The sequence below is a fragment of the Strix uralensis genome, chromosome 28 (genome assembly GCF_047716275.1).
Source record: "Strix uralensis isolate ZFMK-TIS-50842 chromosome 28, bStrUra1, whole genome shotgun sequence".
NCBI lineage: Eukaryota > Metazoa > Chordata > Aves > Strigiformes > Strigidae > Strix > Strix uralensis.
Window position 1 is genome coordinate 1,720,743 of NC_133999.1, and position 19,923 is coordinate 1,740,665.

The 19,923-nt window shown below is 39.7% G+C and overlaps 1 protein-coding gene across 4 annotated transcripts in view; it reads right to left on the reverse strand.

Annotated features, from left to right (window-relative positions):
- Positions 1-594: 594 nt before the first annotated feature.
- Positions 595-19,923, reverse strand: part of UNC5D (unc-5 netrin receptor D) — a 156,834-nt gene continuing 137,505 nt past the window's right edge. For all 4 annotated transcript variants that reach the window (XM_074852200.1, XM_074852198.1, XM_074852199.1 and 1 more), the window contains 5 exons: positions 19,381-19,608; positions 16,316-16,465; positions 11,063-11,227; positions 9,027-9,205; positions 595-6,810 (listed from right to left, as the gene is read on the reverse strand). In XM_074852200.1, coding sequence (XP_074708301.1) covers positions 6,606-6,810; positions 9,027-9,205; positions 11,063-11,227; positions 16,316-16,465; positions 19,381-19,608 — 927 coding nt within the window. In that variant the 3' untranslated portion in view covers positions 595-6,605. The remainder of the gene's footprint in view (positions 6,811-9,026; positions 9,206-11,062; positions 11,228-16,315; positions 16,466-19,380; positions 19,609-19,923) is intronic.

Here is a 19,923-nt window from a genome sequence, read left to right on the forward strand (position 1 = left end):
GTTCTTGTTCTCTGTAGCAAATACTTGCTGTTAGATCCATGTCTTCCCCCTCCTGCTGTATCAGAAAAAACTTCAGCCAGGCTTGGTGCAGAACACCCTTAACTTCATTTTGTGCTACACATTTCCTTTTGGGATTAGACAATAAGATTTATATACAGAGACCAGATAACACAGGGGTTTGACATCTTCTTAAATCTGCAGAAGTACATTCTCAACCAAGGTTATCACACCGGGGCAGACAAACTAAGCAGCTGCTGACAAAACCACGGTTCTACAGTAGGTGAGTGTCTAATCTCATTAGATTACAGTACACTACATTACAGATCAGGGACGGGTCATCTAATCTCCCTATCCCGTAGCTAAATTTTCACAAGTGACTTCAGCTCTAGTTACCCTGTGACAGCAAGGCAGGGAGGCTCCCCCTTGAATCCTGGCTCACCGGGATTCCCTTGTAAAGCACAAACCAGTTATTCAATACAACTGAACAGCTTATTTAAAAGCAGCTTTTGCAATAGCTTGAAAATTACAATACACCCCTACCCACCCAAGCCCCAGACAAGAAACACTAGTAGAATCTGTACTATTCACCTCTAATACAAAAAATATAGTGGCAAATTCCTAGACATTTATTTTCTTTTGGACAGAACAGTGAACATGGATAGTGACAGATTTTTCTTGCGGCAATGAGTAGAACATCGGTTCTGTTTTCTGCATTGCGGACACTGTTACTAGCAAATGATTCTCTAAGTGATTCTTTAATCTTAGAGTGATTTATTTATCTCTGTTCATGTTGGAAAGGAGATTTTTGCTACCACTTCTGCTAGTATTGGCAATGAGAGAAAAGAGCTAGACTGTGCGCTACTAGAAAATGATTCGTGATCTTTTACCAGCATATTGAGTTTCTTTGTTGCTACAGGTATTGTGTGTTACATACCCAGTATTTTAGGTTAATGTACTTGCTCAGGAATCTTTTAAGTAATTAACTAGACTGTTTTAACTAAACAATCATTATATATCCAAGAAAGGATATACGTGCCACTTTACATGCTGCTGCGGGAAGACCACCAGCCTCTTCTGAAGCAGGAATAGTGTCAAGGGAGTAATCTTCCCAAAGCACATACCACAAATGAACAACCCGTAGAAAACACCCTTCAGCAGGTTTAACATGAAAAAGGTTCTCAGTGAATAATGTTAACCATCTGTTAACTGCTGTGGAGAAAGTGGGAGAGCTTCCGAAGTATAATTCAAATTAGTAAAAGAAAGGCTAGAAAGAGAAATCTCCAGATCATTCACAGTTCTTAAGGACTTAGAAATAATTTCCTGTTTTCCACTTGGTTAATTACTACCCTTTCCTTAAATATATGTTTTATAGGTAGAAATAGACTGAAAAAAAAATTTCAAATAATGAACAGAAGTCCACAACAGTTCCTCACTTGTTTTAGCTTCAGTGTATACATAAGCTATAGCTTTTTGTAGTGGAAAATATTATCTGGGATTGATCAGTTACTGAAAGTTTTAAAACTCTCATATAGCACTATCTTTCAAGTGGAAAAAAAAAAAAAAAAAGGACCTTTAGTATGATGTTAACACCATGTAGTCCTACAGGAAGATCCCTGTTTTAGTGATTTATGCTGAACAGGCTTCTCAACCTGCTGAAAGCAAGCTGTGCACAGGCCCAGAGAGGAGGCCAGAGATAAAAATAATAACAAAAATAGTTCCCTGTATTTTAAGAGACTTGTGTTGATATCTTTTCATCTATTACAAAAAGCTCAATAAAATTTTTGTGGGAGTATATCTTGGTTTTATGGGACTTGCACTGGTAAATGAAGTTTGAATTTAAATCTGCAGAGCAGGGTTCCTTTCCTTGTGGTTTAAAGGATTTCAATGGAAACGAGTAAGACTGCAAAAGCAGTGTTGTAAAAACTGTAAATTAGCTTTACGATGCTGCAGTCTGGCGGAGCTGTGAAGTGCACCATTTTGGTGACAAAATTGTAAGTCATTTTTAAAATGCAACTATTAGTCTTAAATGACTCACAGCACAGAAATATCTGGGAAAAGTGCTTAGGAAGATGAAAATACACTAGAGCAGATTCTTTGGTGATGTAAAATCAAAACAGTTATTTCACCATCTTGGACTCAGGGCAGCTAGATGGAATCTTAAGTGTGTAATGTTACATTTCGCTTTCTTTTACTTTCTAGCTTGTGAAGAGATTTTTTTAAATTATTTTTTAAAATTCATAATTTATAATATAGAGGAAAGGAATAAATGTTTTATTTCTGGCCTCTAATCCTGCTTCAGATGCTCCTTTACATCTGTGTTTTGCATCAGATCATACATACATGTATACAGATTTCCAAAAAATCTTTTTAATATAGATGTTAAAAATGTGCTTCTGGAAATTTAAGATTGCTAATAATATTCAACGTATCTATTTATATAGCATTTGCATACAAATTCTGAATTGTCATTCTGAGAGAATACTGTATTGCAAAACATACTTACAGCAGGCTTGTGGGGGAGCTGGCAACAGTCAGCTGCTTTCTACTGTGGAAAATAGGAAGCAAACATTTAACATCTTTTACTTGTATTGTTCAGCTGTTTGTTAATGGCAACAAAATCCATGTTGCTGCTTCATTTATGTGGCAGCAGAAGCATTTACCTAAAAACCGTTTTAATTGCTCCATCTCTAAAACCAGGACTGTGCATAAAAAAGGGAGGAGAACTGGCATAAGCCTTGATAAGTAACAGTGCTAAGAGCTATTAATATCATCCCATGATCCTAACACAAAACAACAGAAAGAGAGCATCTGAAAACAGGCATGTCTGTACCAGACAGACCAGGTAATCAACAGATGCAGTGGGGGGAAAGAGAATACAAAAGACCCTGTAGCCTATTTTTCCACTCAAAAGTCTAACTTGCATTCTTGTCCAGTTACTGCCTACCAGCACCCATGATCATGGAGAACAAATAATGTCCTTGGTTTTTTTGTTTAAGCATTTTGACATCTTCTCTGTCACTTCAGCCTTTTTTTCAATTACACATCTTTTCCTCACAGGTTTTATTTTCTGGATGTTCAGGATGTATTAGCTTGAGTAATTTGCGTAGTAGAGTCAGTTACTGTATTCTCTGGCATCCTGCACGCTCTTGCAGGAGTTTCTTGTGGCTTTATGCTGCAGCAAGATCTTAATCCTCTGGGATTGATACTGAATGGGGGAACAGCAAGAAATTGAGGAAATGGAGGAATTGTGTGATTTCACCTGCGTTCCTGTTGAAAAGCAGGTTATTGGTCACTCCATCTCCAAAAAGATACAGAACTAGAGACAGTACAGAGGATAACAGCGAGGATGTTCAAAGAAGTAGAATAAACGAGGGTTCTTCAGCCTAGACAGGGGAGTGAGCGGAAATGAAGTGTAAGAGAAGCCTGTAGAAGAATTCCTACTACCGGCAAGGTGATTTGGCTGCAGTTACTCAGTATTCCTGACTACAGAGAACTGGGGGTAACGCAGTGCAGCTGTTAGGCAGCGCGTGTTAACCAGAAGGAAAGCTGGGAAAGGAAGGGCTGCTTAAAAAAATGCAAGAGAAGATTGTGGCCCTTGTTTCTCCTGGATATTGTTCATGAAGGCCAAGTGTTTCAGTGGGTTCGAAAGTCCATTTGTTGAAGGACAGTATACGTGACTCTTAGACACAGTGGTCCCGATGCAACCCCCTGCTGAGGACGTCCCTTAGTACAGGGCACGTTTCCTACACTGTTTCCCTAAACTCTCAGTCCTGGTCGCTATTAGATACTGTACAAGACTAAATGGGTTTTCACCTGACATAGTATGGCAGTTCTGATAAGACTCAGGTGTACAGCTAGGTAAGGTCACATCAGAAATGCAGGCTAGCAGTTTGGTTACTGCTTCACACCCCATTCCAATGGGAGAAAGGTAAGTAAGTAGCATTGTGACATTTCTAGTCCACTAAAACAATATAAAAGTGAGAGATCTTGACTCAGATTCACAGAAGTTTGATCAGTAACAAAGAAGATGCTTCAAAAATGAAAAGCCAGGAAACAAAACCTAAAGGGAAACAATACTCTATTGAGCAATGTAAAATTAAAATCTTACCTTAGGCCCAAAACTAAATGTTTATTGTCATTGTAAGAAAGTTTGACATTTATTCCTTTTCAGTACGTTAACTCAGACACTGGACTTCATTGGATTTTGGGTCTAATGGTGTATTCTGGTACAGCCCAGACCCCCTCAGTCCGAAGGCCCTTTCAGGTGTGCTCTGGAGGGAGTCGGTCTAGATGGCTTCTGGTTTCTGCCTCTCTGGGCTTTACCGAGCATTCCATACGCAGAGCTGGGTGTCGCTGTACAAAGAGGTTTTTCAAAGCTACCCAAGTCTTGAAAGTAAACACTGTGCATTTCCTGAGAAAAAGCTTTAAGGTCTGAGCTCCACAGAGCAGCTCGTTTTGACCCCATCTGCTGTGTGTGGCTCACATGTATTTGGAAAACAAGAGGAGAAAATACATACAGCTCTTCAGAATGACGTGAATATGTTACAGCACCTGCAGGGTAGTTCTTGGGTCTTTGCCGCAGTAGCTAACCTAAGCTAGTTTGAACATTAAAACTGCGTCTGAGGAGAAGCTGAGAACAAATTAACTGCTGGAGAGTGACTGTAGCTGGTTTCCCAGACAACGACAGCTCACCAAAACTCCACCGCTTTCTGTGGATGCCATTCCCTATTTTTTTAATTCATGACATTTTGTCCAATGAAGAACAGGTTTCTGAGGAGGAGGACTGGAAGTCACTAGAAATATAATTCAAACACAGAGCGAGCCATGTGCTGCTGAAAACAGTGACAGCTTGCTGCCAAATAAGCTGGTATTTTTGTCTCAGTCTTAAATATGCTCGCAGCCATTATGATTTCCCATTGCAAACAGGAACTCTCATGTCAGACTGCATGAAATACTAAAGTGCAGAAAATGTTTGGGGAAGTCTTAAGTATTTATAAGTCTAAGACTATTCTGGCCAGCTGAGCCAGGAAAGCAGTGAAATTTGCAGTTTCAGATCAGTGAGAACAAGCAAGGTCTTACATCAAGAGTTGTTCATCATACTTTTCAGAACTGGAATCTTGGGTAAAGAAATAGCTACAGATTATTATAGATTTGCACACTAAATACCTACCCTGTGGCCTATCATGCTGCTCTCAGCCAAATGTGGGGGTAAAAAAAACCCCAGAATGCCTGTTTTCAATTTCTTGCATTTCTGTAAAGCCTCTTGTGTTCCTGCTTTATACGACTGTGTTCGCATCACCAAAACTGACAGCCTAGGGCCAGAGCTAACGAGCACCCTGGCCAACTTTAAAGAATATACGAGTAAAAATAATGGCTAAATTTGGCTCAGTACCAGTTCCACTAGAACACTCACTCACAGTGACAGCTCTATTTTTGGTTCAGTTGAAGTAACAAATTATTTTTGTATGAAATGGATTAAAAATGAAGAGAGTTCTCTAGTTAGAGTCTGGTTTTGGTGTCAAATGCAATATGTTTGTAACTAAACCAAGTGTAACACAGCCAGCTTTATAGCCTGTGAAATTTCCAAATTGAACAATGAAGTCAAGCCCGTTTTTGGCAGTACCATGTGGGGTTTATTGTTTCAGTCTGAAACTAAACCAAAATTAGGCTATGCTTATGCTGACTGACTTCACCTTTACTTTTTAGTTTAGCCTCAGAACATGAAGTAATTAAAAAAATGTGTAAAATTGCTAGAACAGGGCTGGCAATTTCCTGCGTTTTATTTGGTTATTTAAATCCACCCCCAAAGAAACATTTTTTGACTAAGTGAAAGTTTGCAGACCGAGAACTTCAGAAAATTTCTCTCACACACGCACACAGGCTAATTTCACAGAGAAGGGTTCTGTCTGTTATTTTGTAACAGAACAGGCAGGAAAGCTCTGCAGCAAATATACATTCATTAAGTGATTGAATTTTTAAAAGAAATTGTTTGGAATACACATGATATTGATTAAATAGTTATGAGATCTTCTAATTCTGCAAACATCTGAACAGGATAAGGCCAGATTTTCCCTTTTCCTGTAGCAGAACCTAAGTGACAACATGATGCTATCAAATGACATCTTACACCCCCTGTGTGTTCAGTTAGAGATGCAGGACAAAGGGGACTCCAGGCCCCAAGAAGATAAGCCTTTCAGCTAGGATTAACCTCTGGGGGCTCTAAATATTCAGTATCATATTTGCTGATTTTCCCTAGGCATTATATTAGCATTACTGTTTCCTAAATACATTATGTCATAATATTTACCTTTCATGGCTCTGTATGTCACTCCTTCCTGCCCCAGGAATGATAGATGTGTAGTTTTGGTTTTGACTTTAAAACATGAATTTTAAATGGGAGAGGACAGGGAGAAGCTTGTGTTTTCCTTATTAACGAGATGATGTCTAATAGGGCTGCTTCTGCTCTTCCAACTGAAATCTGCATTGTGGAAATGAGTGTCTGTTTCCATACACACTGGGCAGAAACCCTTATTTCCTCCCTGCCAAAGCGAATCTCTAGTGTAATAGTCAAAGCTGGCCATCAGTTCTGGAATGGAAAAAAGTGACTAAAGTCCATTCTGTCTGCTGTAGTTGAAGTCAGGCTCCTCAATCTCAGTTTCTGTTATGTCTGAGATTTTGGAGTGTGTCCTTCCTATTTCTTCCAGGGCACAGGCGAGGGAGTCAAGGTCACCATCGTGCTGATGTCGGGCTTCCCAGAGGTCCAGAATGACAGCAGATGGACTGCTTTGTGTGGCAAAATAGGAGAGATTCCTGAAAGGAGGGGAGAAAAAGGTGAAACAAAAAGGGTGAGGAACCGTACATACTGTAGCTACCATGAATGTGAAAGTGCCCTCTGTTGTGCCTAGCACTACAGATGTGTTTGAAATGACGAAAAAACCTTCAGGAAGAGCTAGATGAGCTGAGCTGAGGGAACCCTCAAGAGGACACACACTGGTGCATTTATCTTCAACTGTCACTTGCCCAGTTTAGCGGAAGGAGCCTGAACAAGGGACTTGCACATAAATGCTGGCCAGCAGTACCATCCTGTGTAATTTAGAGAACAAGTCAGTTCTGAAAGCATCATCAGTAAACTCAGCAAGTATTTGTCAGGGAAGGGAATTATATAACTTAACATGATGCTTGTGATTATGTGAAGATATGACATCTTTTAATTTGTAAGCTTATATTTTATTAATGATGTAGTCTTTAGGACTTTGCAGGGGTGGTATTTGCAAAGAATTTGGTATAACAAAGTGTTTATCTTAAACACATTACCCTGTAACTCCTATTTATGGGCTTTGGACATAATCATCCAATTAAGTACAATAACTTCACATTCAGAAGCATAGATGTTATTTATAGCATTTGTATTACATCTAGATACATTTCTATAAATACAGGAAGAAACGGATAAATCTGCAGCACAGAAAAGGAAATCTGGACTTGAATGCTGCTATTTGTTTTTTTAAACCAACTCCAAGATAATTAAATATTTGCTACTGACCATTGTTACTCATCAGTAAAAAACAGACAGATACCATTTTTTTCCTCAAGCTTTGCTAATGACCTTTCCCCAGTTACATTCATCTCCACTGGTGATCAAAAGTAACAGAGTGTGCATGTGTAGTACAACTCCAGCCTCGAAGAAGTCCCCTGTAGCCAGGGTATGAAGTTTTAGTGCAGGGAAAGAACAGTCTAAGCTGAGGAGCTGAAGCCGGGCTGTTACTCTTGTCCACTAACACCTTGACTTCAACTGAACTACAAGTGTGGCAGCTGCCTGTACTCTGAAACACAGGGGGGAAGTGTTATGGTGACACTAATGGATTACGCAGTACAGTAGGTAAGTGGAAATCTATGAAGTCAAGTATTTATGCTCTACCATCTGGTTTTATAACTACGTTTTGGGTTCCTTAAACTGGTCAACAACTTCCTTTTTCTATCTATGGATTTGATTTTATAAAAATAAATATTGTAAAGACTCTACACCTGGTGTCTCCAGGAGAGAATCAAAAGTTAAAGGGCTATCACAAATTTGGTCTTACACAGCTCAGTGTCATCTCCTTACTACACCGTCTCTCAGCCTCCAGAGAACCAGAAGTGTCCTCCAGCTTCCTCTACACATGAGGAACAGAAACCAGGGCAGGTTAAAGTGCCTGACAATAGGTAGTAAACACCAGTAAGTAAAGCAGAATTTTCTGACTCAACTGCTGCAAGACTATAAATTACTTTTTTCTTTGGTTCAGATGTGGTTTATTGAGATTCCCATGCAAAGCAACAAGACAATGAAAAGTTATTTTGCTTGATTTAAGTATTCCTCTATCCTCTTGGGAACATGTTTATGGCGTTTGTGACAATCAGAAAATATTTCTGAGAGTGAACTGCCTCCACCAATTTAATTTAGCCAAGCAGAAAAAGCAAAATAAGTAGTAAATTAGTTTTTACAGCATCCTTCAGTTTTAATAATCATAACATTATTACTCCTAACAGTAGAGCATGACTTTCTTTTGAAATATGCCTTTCCTTAAAAAAAATCTGCAAAATGTGTAATTCATTTTGGAATACAAAACATGTAGATAGAAGCCACAGCAACAGGCCATATGATTTTTTTGAGAGAATGTGCAACCCCCTAAGTCCTTTAAAGCACAGCTTTCGCAGTACACAACCACGCCAAACTCCTCCTACGGGCTCGTACCTCGCCGAGCCCCCGCTCTGTGGGTGCACAAAGAAAAGGTCCAGTCCAGAACACAGGAACCGACCTCAGAAGCAAACCTCAGGTAGGACAGGGCACACGGTCTGTTCAGAGAGCTCCTGTTTTCAGCAGCTAGGTGTATATAAAAGAACGTATGGGCTGCAGCTTATCCTTGAGAGTATGTTAATTACTATGCACACGTCTTTAATACCAGCAAACAAACAAAAAATCCATAACAGCAGCAAATTATTCCTATTGCATATGTAAATGTTCACCTTTCAAAACTGCCTTTCATTACCTGTTAATGCTGGTTTTTTGTGCTAACATCTGCCAGTCCTTGCCTTTGGCGTTGGGTGTGTCAAACGTTGCACAGATTCGTTGTCTAATAGAGTAGGGGATTTTGAATGCTTTTGGACCCATCTGTGCAGGGAAGTTGCTGTCATCATGTGCAAAGAAAGTGATGGTTTCTTTTTCATTCTACACAGAATATAAAAGCAAAGCAGTTAGACAGGGCATCAGGCTTTCTGTCTACCCAGGGTCTGTGGGTGGCTCTCTTCAGCGTAGTAACAGAGTAACACCAAGAGTCCTCTCATACTCCCCTGTTAAAATGGGAACCGAGACAAGATTTCTGCACAGCCTCCTCAGAATGAGAATAGCTGCGCGTGCGGCCCGTGCTGTATCTTTTTTCCTGCCTTGTTATGCAGGGACCTAGAGCAGTGAGCCTGTCCACATACACCTCTGGGTGTATCAAGTCTGCTTCTGGAGGAAGAAAAAAATTAAACCTGAGTCTGAAATTCCAGCTATTGTAGATTGTATGACACAGAAAAACAAATAGCTAAGAGGTATTTTCTGATTTGTGAAGGAACTTCTAGAACATCACAAGCACTTATGTAGAAACACATCTAAAATAGTGTCACTTTCCTTCTACAAGTTTTCTCTTTTTGTTTATTTTTGTGCTACAGATGAAGTCCAACAGAGCAGTGATTGGTAGATGGGATGCCACAAAAGCATATGTGTTTCTAAAACTTTAACTGCTTAAGCCTAAAATACAGACACACAAATCTCTCATTTGTGATTTTTTTTTTTTTTTTTTAAAACACCTCAATTCTATAAGTATCTCAGTTCTCCAAAAATCTCTTTGGAATCCAGGTCCTTTTGTAGATCTGGCCCCTTCTTTTCCTATGAAATTACACCGGTCATGTGTAATAGAGCCACATTTCCATGCATTACTCATTTCTGTGCAATGCAGCATAAATATTAAATAACAGTGGTGCTATAGTCTCTTCATATAACATTTATGACACATCCCAGAAGTCATCCATGCAAAGTAATAGCGGTGCTGTAGATATATCGCATGGTCTGACTGTTTAAATTAAATATGCAGAACAATAGTAGATTTTCATACCCTGCACATGTGAGATAAGCTACTGCTACCTGGTTAGTTCAGGGAATTGTAAAGCAATGAGCAGTTCAAGTATTCAGTTGTTATTTATATATTTATTTTACAGTCAAATTATCCTCACTCTTCAATCACTTTTTGAGATAGGCATGAAAAAGCCTTCCATACTAGCACAGCCCTTTGAAAACAGAATTTTAACATGCTCTGGGGACTTGTGGACAGATAGGTCCCTTTAAAAAGAAAAAAAAAAAAGAAAAAAATACAGCAGCAACATTGTATTGAGATATATATAGAGAATGACGGAAGTTTGTATGAAATAACAGTAAAGAACCAGAAAAACACTTAGCTGTAATCTGAGGATATTTTTATACAGAATGATGCTTGTGGTTTTCTTAGTTGCTGCATTCTTTGCATAGTGCATTTAGCAATGGGCATATATCTTTAATCCCCAAGTATTAATCTGGATTAATCAATGAAGATGCTCAATAATCTAAAGAAGCAGCTGAAGTTGTCATTGCTGTAGGACACATCACCAGCTTGACTACATGTTTGACTTCTTCCTCCTGTGAGCAAAGCTGCAGCCCTGGTACGACATTCTGGGTATCCAAAAACGCTCGAGGAAGTGAATAGTCAGTGGCCTAACAGCATAGGGGCAAGCCATCTGTTTTCAACTCTCAGTGCTCTGCAAGCTATTCAGAAGCTTTTTGCATGAAAACTATTACCACCAACTCAAACATAAATTATTTTTAGTGTTGTAGAATCTCTGTGCTTTGATTTCTGCTGGCAATGGAGTCTGTAAGACTTTAAATACTTGTTACAGTTTTGAACAGGGCATAAGACACCACATAGGGGCAGAAAGGACAAAAATGGGGAGAGATCGTGTCTCATACTCCCACAGCAACTTAACAAAAGAGGAAGGAGAGAGCAGGCTTTACCTCTAGGATGGATGTCTGGATCTGCAGGATTTGCTCGTGCCCCTTGACTTGCCGGACGCAGACCTTGCAGGACAGCTGCGTGGTGGCGGGCGTGTAGCGCTCCAGGGAGAAGGCACAGTGCAGCGGCGGCTGGCTGCTGCCCCACACGCGAGAGAACGGCACCTCCTGCCAGAGAAACGGGTCCCACAAGAGCGGGAAGCAGGTGTCAGGAGGAGAGAGAGGGTGGGACAGTTGCAAAACAGGAAAAAATCCACGTTTTTTCTCTGCAATTGTGTTTTTACTAACACCCCTCCAAACTCAAAGTAAGACAAAACTAATAAGTGATGGTTCAATTGATAAATACTAAGATGTTCCATTTACTGAAAACTTGGATTCCATTCAGTGACACAAATGATGAGAGACTCTCATCTAAATGAAACTTGAGAGATCACTTCACTTCCTCCTCCTAGGCAGGGATCAGAACTCGTACTCCAACCTGTGTCTCCTTGCCATCCCCTTGCACTACACAATCCAGAAAAAGGAACTTCCCGTCAAGAACTGCGCTCCCTCTGTAAGTTAATGCAGCACAGGCCATGACAGCGTATTTTCTATATTTGTGTTCCATCTGAATTTAAAAACACCCACCTGCCTGGGCAGCCCGGGGCAGCCCACTGCACCTCACTGGTCAGCCTCAGTTTCACGTCTCAGTTTCATCCTGTTACATTCTGTGGCTACTCTCAGTGACTCCTCTACCTCAGCCCGGGCCAGTTTATGGGATGAGTGCCCTCATCAAATGCTACACAGACAACTGCAGCAAGTAATCATCAGAGATTTCTGGCATCTCTGGTTGCTATGAGTTCCTAAAAACGTATGGAAATAGACAGGAGACGTACACAGGGGGCAGCTAACTTCTGGTTTACCATTCCTTTGTAAACACCAAAGTTCTCTTACTGGTGTCCTCTCTTTACACTTTCACAACATGGTGTTGTCTGGTTTTTGTTTGGGTTTTTTTTTTTTTTATTTCCAAACTACCACCAGCTATAAACCCACTGTGGTGTTCTACATTATAACCATGAAGGCATGTAAATACTAAAAACAATTAAACCAAACATGTTGTCTATTAATTTCAAAATATTGGAAAATACCGTAGAATTGGCAACCTGGAGGATAATGTAAAAGGCAAAAAAAGGCCGATACTAATATTTCATTCTCTTACAGCTTAGCATTCATCCATATGATTATGGGACATCATTAAACAGTTTCAATGAGCAATTATTCTAACACAAGAAAACTAGTTTAAAGATTTTTACATCCGTTTTTCTAGAGGAGGATTATGAATTTTCAGATTACTCTTTTTTCATGCACTATTTTTTAGATTTTAAAATTGATTTGAATAGCATACAAAGCTGATCTTCAAATACAATACAGTAATTATGCAAATATAGTCTGGGCATGTATTCTGCTTGTGTTTTTCAGAGCTTTATAAAGGGTTAATGAGTATCACAGACAAGGACATAAAATGTGCTGCCTACAGGCAGCTGTAATTCCTTCAGTATTTAATAATGATAGTTATAACTGAGTGACCTATCAACTAGTCACTTGTCATAATTAGCTCTTTAAATCAAGTAAACCATGCAGTTAACTCTTACGATCAGTCTGTATCTGGAAGCTGACCGCAGAGCTTACAGCTCAGAAAAGATGCATTTCTTCATTCTTGCCTTCCCATAAGCAATTTTCTTTGGATTGAGGTTGTGATCTTTTCTATGTCCCTGAAGAAATTAGCTATGCCCCGGTAATCTGAGCATATACAGCTTCAAAGATCAGCCTCGCCCTGTACTTCAAAGTACACTCAAGACTAAACAAGGGAGAAGATCGTTGTACTCATCGCTGAGAGAGTTTACGGCTCCTTCCGAGCGTCTCGGGCTATCTGTAGCGATGCACTAAGTGATAATGACAAGCTCTGCCTTTAGATCCTGAGTTGGGAGCAGCAGCAAGATACCAACAGCGATAAAGAAAACATTAGCAAAATATTAGAAGTGGAGCAACTGTAATTAGATTTTTCCAGAGTAATCATCTCTGCTTTCACTCAGAGTAGAAGAATCACTCAGCTGAAAAGAATTATACGAAACATAATACAGGGGGGTAAAGCCTGGTGGAACAATGAGTGTTTGAAGTATTCCAGAAATGCTTTCAGTTTTATTCTCTCTCTATAATTAAGTTCCTAGCAGACAGAGGGAATGTAAATCATCTCATTGCTACAGACAGACACTGGATCCTGCAAGAGACACAAGATGCTCGGAAGACACCTGCTTTTAACCGCGAAGGTGCCCGCCTGGCTTCTTACCGGGCTTGTCGCAGCCTCTTCCCGCTCTAATGCCCAACCAGTTTTTAAGGGTTCCCCCTAGTTACTTGTGAGCAGGGTGGGAAGGATGCCAAGCACTCAGCATCTGCTCTGCAGGGTGGCCAGGACAAACAAATGCACTTAGCATAGTCTGGAGAAATTCTGACTACCACCTGCCATTAACTGCTTTTATGCCACAGTTTTACATGATGATTTATTCATCTGTTCAAGCCTTGAAGCAGGATCTTTACTTATCTGAGAAATCATTAACATAAATCTTCCCTCACTGTACTGTCTGATAATGGTTTCGTTTGGTGGACCAAGGAGACAATTATGGAATAGGGTCTTTTCAGCTGTTCTCAACAACCAGAACAGCCAGCTTGTTTTTAAAGTGTGGTACATAGGAGAGAAAATAAGCAAACATTGGAAGCAACCACATGAAGAAATAGATTCTTTTATATATAAGAGGCTGGAACCAAATCAGAGCTGTCAACAGAGTTGGGACATTTCACAAAACATTTCACAGAGGGAAATACAAAGCCAGTGTAAGTTGTTCTGCAGTTTCTCTTAGAAACAATTATTATATTTCTCAGCTCTCCAAGTCATCCAACCTATACTCAATTATAAAATGTAAATATTTATTTGGCTTCAGTATCAGCACTGTGTCAGAGCTTCTGTCAGGCAGAGGTTTTGCACATGCTGCTTTAACCCCTGCCAGCCCGCGCCCGCCTCAAAGCAAGCACAGCACTTCAGCATTCTGCTGGGCGTTACAGCTCCCTCCTCTGACTTTTTCTTTTCTGTTTTTATCTTGCAGCAGTAAATTTAATAGGTACTTTGGACTGTGCCACTTGCATTAGATTCAGCAAAGTGAGGTCCTTGCAGCACATGAAGATTAATACAGACAAATTTGCATTGGCTATCATGTCTTGTTTCAGCAGCACCCTGCAGTTCAGTTTTGACTGGAAACTCTAGACTATTACTTGCCAACAGAGAACACACACACACACACACACACACACACACACACCCCCCAGTTTTATATACCATAAGCGATATATTTATTCATAGAAGTTGTACACAGCATTAAGAAAAGTGCTGAAGCACACAAAGTATTTTGAGGCCTCTGAGTCACTCTCAGAACTTTGCATGCGCCAGGGACTTGCAACCAGCAAAGGAGGTGATGCCCCAAAGAAATAACAGCTTTGCAGAAATTATCAGGCAGAAATAATCCTCCCCAAATTCTTAGCTACAAAGAAACATGGAGGCTTGAGTAGCAAAACCTTTCTTTGGTCATCAGCAAAACTGTTTGCAGGCAGCACAGTAAGTACTGTTTTCTGCAGGCCATTTTCTAATTCATCATACCAGGGTGTTATTTGGGTTCTTTGGGCCTGCTCCTCCTCACGGAGCTGCAAGGCCGTTCTGCCCCAGCCTTAGCAAACAGCACGAACAGTAATCTCTGCTGTGTCCAGTACAGGGGAGGGAAAGTGTCTTAACAGTTTTACATTCTGTTACTAAAGCTATTTAAAGAAGTTGCTTTGCTGCAAGAAAAGGCTAGGGGATTTTTGACCAAAGCAATGTGTTTTTGAAGCAGTCACCATGGTGAGACAAGATCAATTAAAACCTTCCTGATTTTTTTCTCTTGTACACTGGACATTTAACTAATGCACGCTCTGCAGGATGGGCCTGTGGAAGGTGTTTGCCTTCTCAAGCAGTCAGAAGAGATTGACATAAGATAATGCTACATATATTTAGTTCAGATCTATCAAATGGTTATTAGAAAGCAGTTTTCAGAAAACAGCCTCTTTCTAAATAGCACTTTGAGGTTGAATTTTAGTCTATCATGCAGATTTATTCTCCAAGATTGGACAAGGGATCAAGAGACAGCAAATTAATCAAAGCATGGAGCAGTGTTTACAACATGTGAGGCAAAACTCAATTTGTTGTATTAAGAGAAAACTCCCATTTTTTTTTTTACTGCTCGGGAAGGTACTAGTTTCAGTAGGTATCTGATACAGTAGTGGGGCATCTTAATACAGATTGATTTGTCTTTTAAAATGCAATTAGGTGAGTAGAATAAACAGAACACTTAGCAGCAAGCTGTTCTTCCTATGAAGCTGAAAATGATGCGGCTTTTCATTTCTTCTAGCATAAATTATCCTTATATTCTTAATGATTTAGGAATTTATCTGGATATAGATCAGGGTCTGTAAGTTTCAGAGCCCATTACATTCATGTTTTGGAGAACATGGCAACACATTTAAAACAGTTTTTTTGGCAAAATACGGAGTGATAGATAACCATCTCTCTATATGCTTCTGGCAAGAGAGATACTACATAGTCTAATTGGGTTCTGTATTTTAAACGACCAGCCCACTCTATGTGCCAGCACATCGCTTGTAACTTCCAGTAACCAATATATTTAGAAATTCTTCTTTTGATTTTTACTTTCCTGTCTTCAACAGCGTCTTTAATTAAGGTACTACAGAAAAAATATTTTACTTTTCCTTAGTTCTGATTCTTAGTATATATGTGCAGTAATTTGAACTCATGACATTTAAATGATTGCATTTTAAATGTCATTTTCACCCATATATTCATAATTATATTGAAATTGGAATGACAAAGATATCAAAAACATTTTCATGGCTGATAATTTTTAACAAGAATACAGGCCTTCCGTTGGAGGCAGCTGAAATGGGGGAAAGTACAAGCTTGCCTTTTTATAAAATGAAGAATTTAAAGCATTCTGTTATATATGAAATCTGCGTTTGTCAAAATCGTAAGGCAATACATTTTTGATGAATACTCAAGAGATTATAAACCACACCTTTCAAAAATAAAAGGGACCACGGTCTGATTTGGGTTATGCCTATACCAGTGAAAATTCTTATTTCCTCTGAATGCAGATGTAAACAGATAAAATTGGCAAGTACCTGGCATGCAGTAAATGGTTTAATTCTCCAAAGGAAAGGAGGGATATCAAGGACAGAGATCTGGAGACTGAAGGTATTCCCTTTGAAATGCAAAAGTTTTGGTTCCTCCAGTAATTGTCCTCCTTGGAGTCTTTCATCCGAAACCACTTCCTGCAATGGCAGAGGAGGAAAGAGTTTTTTCAGTATTAGGAACAAATACCAAATCTAATGAAAGCTGATGTTCACGGAAGGCGCCTCGTTCACCTACAGCACACCAGGCTGCAGCACTGGGTACTTCTCTCCTGGGGCAGATGACGGGCCCTGGCATTCACACTCCCCCCCTGGAGTTGGATGGTTCAGTGCTGCCAGCGCCGCAGCGATGGTGCTTGTGACGCTGCGTTTCCTTCTGCGCCACCTCAACACCCACATAACTTCGCATTAGGAGCCTGGTGCTCGAGAAGGAAACTTAAGGGTATTGCAACGCAGTAGTGGCTGTCTTCATGTTTTGAGGTTTCAAATCAAAGCCAGCCAGTTTTCTTTTTCACTGTTTGATCGTTACTATTTTGTTGCATCCCACAGGCACTATTAGGAAGAAGCCTACCAGCAGTTCATCACCCAGAGTGCGCTCTGACAGCAGCATGAAGAGGGAGGCAAGACCACGACAGCCCATGTCCAGGTAAAGCTCCTTCCCTCCAAAGAGGAAAATGGAAACTGGTTTAACTGTGGCATCATTGTAATTTAATACCTCTTCTGTTCTGGAATAACACAACTATCCTTGGTATTTTAATTAAGCTTTCAAATAAAAACCTCCTAGAGGTTGGGTCTTCCTTAAACACTGGATGTACAAAGCTCAGTGAGATATTTACTTAACAGACTAAAAGGGTGACAGACAACCTAAGGCATGCTTGGTGAATAGTCCTCAGTTACAGCTTAAGTCAACAGCAGTTTTGGTGAGAAAGTACTCTCAGGACTTTAAAGAAACACACCAAGTGTACACATTAGTTTCATTTCTCCTCTCCTGGACATTTTCAGAATTACTGGACAAGACACTAAGCAATCTTGGAAGGGCAGGCTTTGAGCAGGAATTTGCACTACAGCCCCCTAGAGGTCTGTTCTGACCTAAATGTTTATATAATTCTGTGAATTTTGAACCTAATAGTAAAGAAATCACTTCTGCCTGTACTTAGACAATGTTTATTCCTGTACTGTTACAGTAAAAATACTAATGAGGAAAACTTGCAGAAGTCTTTAAGAATCAGCTAGCGAGCAGTCTTTCGAAATTACTTTTTTTTGTCCACATAAATTATACAAAATCTATGTACATCAAAGAGATTTAGTGCTTGTCAGTAGCAAAGTCATTGTTAGAAGAGCTACTGGAATCATTGTGACCTTCTGAAAATATAACGACTGCTAGAGCTTTCTGAAACTATAATAATGGATTTCTGTTATGAACCAATTTACAGCCCTTCAGTTGGTTTTAACTCCTGATGACTGGGTTTATATGAAAGAAAGGAGACTTTAGTTTTTTGGCTGTCAACTGCAAAGGGAGTAGCTTATTTCATAATTATTTTCAAAACTCCTTGAATGTGCTGGAATTTTTTCTTTTAATGTACCATAGTTGTATAAATACTGCTCTGCCTTTAATAATGCTTATGGTCCTTAATTCCACAAGCCTCAGCAGGACCACAGCAAAATACAAAATACAGAGGACTTGGTTCTCTTATACTTTGAGAGCCAAGAGTTTCCCAGCACACTCGGAATTGCATAAAGGGCAAAGTCATCTGTTAGAAAAGTCAGGTAAGTTCTCACACAGGGACAAAGTGAAAAATCAAGAAATTTTGTATCTTATATAGGACTGCACTGTAAAAGATTAACATGCCAATCAAAACTTGGTAAGCACAACTCCGATACTTTATCCAACAAAAAAAATGTGTATTTTCCATGTTCACTGCTTAATATTTACACTAGGCATGAAGTTGATGCAGCATCCTTTTAAGGGAAGTATAATTTCATAACTATACAGTTGTCTCATTATGTACAAACACCCTGTTCTAATTTCTGTGAATGCAGAAAACTGGTAATTATTCTTCTAACAATTTTCTACAGACTCATCCAGGAAAATACTGGTAGCCCACGAATTGTGGAAGTGTTATAAAGGGTATAATTACAAAGCTATTGTAAGTCTTTAACAATCCTTTCAGTGACTTTGCTTTTATTGGAAGCACACAGACATTAGTGCGTGCTTCATTAAGATTCATGTTTCTATTCTGTATGATAGGAAAAGGAAGCAAAAATTCATCTGTCACAACTGTCTTTATTTCAGTTCCCAAAAGAAAACCATTTTGTTACAGCTTCTGAGTTTACTAAAGCTGAAAAAGCCAGTGAATTTCATTGTTTTGTCTTGGAAAACCAGGTAGAAAAAATGCTAATTTTAAATCGCCACTTGGGGATAGTTTTGTGGTTTGGTTTTTGTTTTTGTTTTTTTTTTTTTTTTTAAAGGGGAAATGCACGATTATAATTTAACTTTTGTTGGTGAGGCAATCTCTTTCTTCTTGCTCAAATTGTGAGCAGGAGAGGAAATCCTGAACTGACTAATGACAGTGTAAGGATAATGAGCGTGATAAATACTATACATCAAATGATAATGACTTACATTTTCTGCTTGTAGCAGAGCAGCACTCAGCTCCAGATGCGGGCAAGCTCTGCCTGTGCCACGCAGTAGCCAAGGCACAGAGCCCAGCCTAACACCCTCTGCTTATCAGCTGCAGCTTTGTGCTGTGTTAACCATGGCTATGGGATTTTTGGTTAGTCTAGAATGCGGGCAGAGTGGGTTTCCATCTGCCTGGCAAAAAATGAAAAGACAGTTTGGCTGCCCTAAAGCTCTTGCAGTGTAAATCCACAAGTGAAACAATAGTGCAGAGACATTCAGGGACTAACTGCAGCAGTGGCATAAAAAAGTAGAGTATTCGCCTTTGTGTGAGTTCAGGACTATTGCTGTTGCCCAGGAACTATCCCCAGGAATAAAGGAATGTTGGTATTCGATGGAAAAACAACAAAACCCAAATTAGCGAAGTGAAACCATTTACCTGAAATGCACAAGGTGTGTTATCCATACAATATACTCTCAGATTGTAATCCAGAGAATTGCAAGACAGGCAGCCAAAAACCGCTACTTTCAGCTGTCGAACGGCACAGTCAGAGATCGGTTCTCCAATAAGAGCATAAGTTCCAAAGCTGTTTAAGAGAATGTGACAGGCATAAGGATCCAACAGGCAGTAGCAAGAAGTAGTTTCCTCTTCCACAGACATCACTTCCTGCAAAATGAAATTCAGGTTTAAAAAAAAAATAAAATAATAAAATCAATAGGCCTTGACAATAGGAGTCATGACATTGTTTATTTTTATTCAACTGGAATGTGAAGTATTTCTGAGAGCCAGTCTGCACGCTCCTTGCTCACGCTGACCTCAGGGAAGGGGAGGAGGTGGGCTACCGCTGTGGGGTAACTCCCAGTTAGCCCTGAGTCAGCAATGGGATTTATGGCAATAGACTGTGCAGACTTCAACGCATGTACTAATAACGATGATGCATGAATAATTTTAGCATCTTTTTTCAAGTGCTCTTGACTTCCT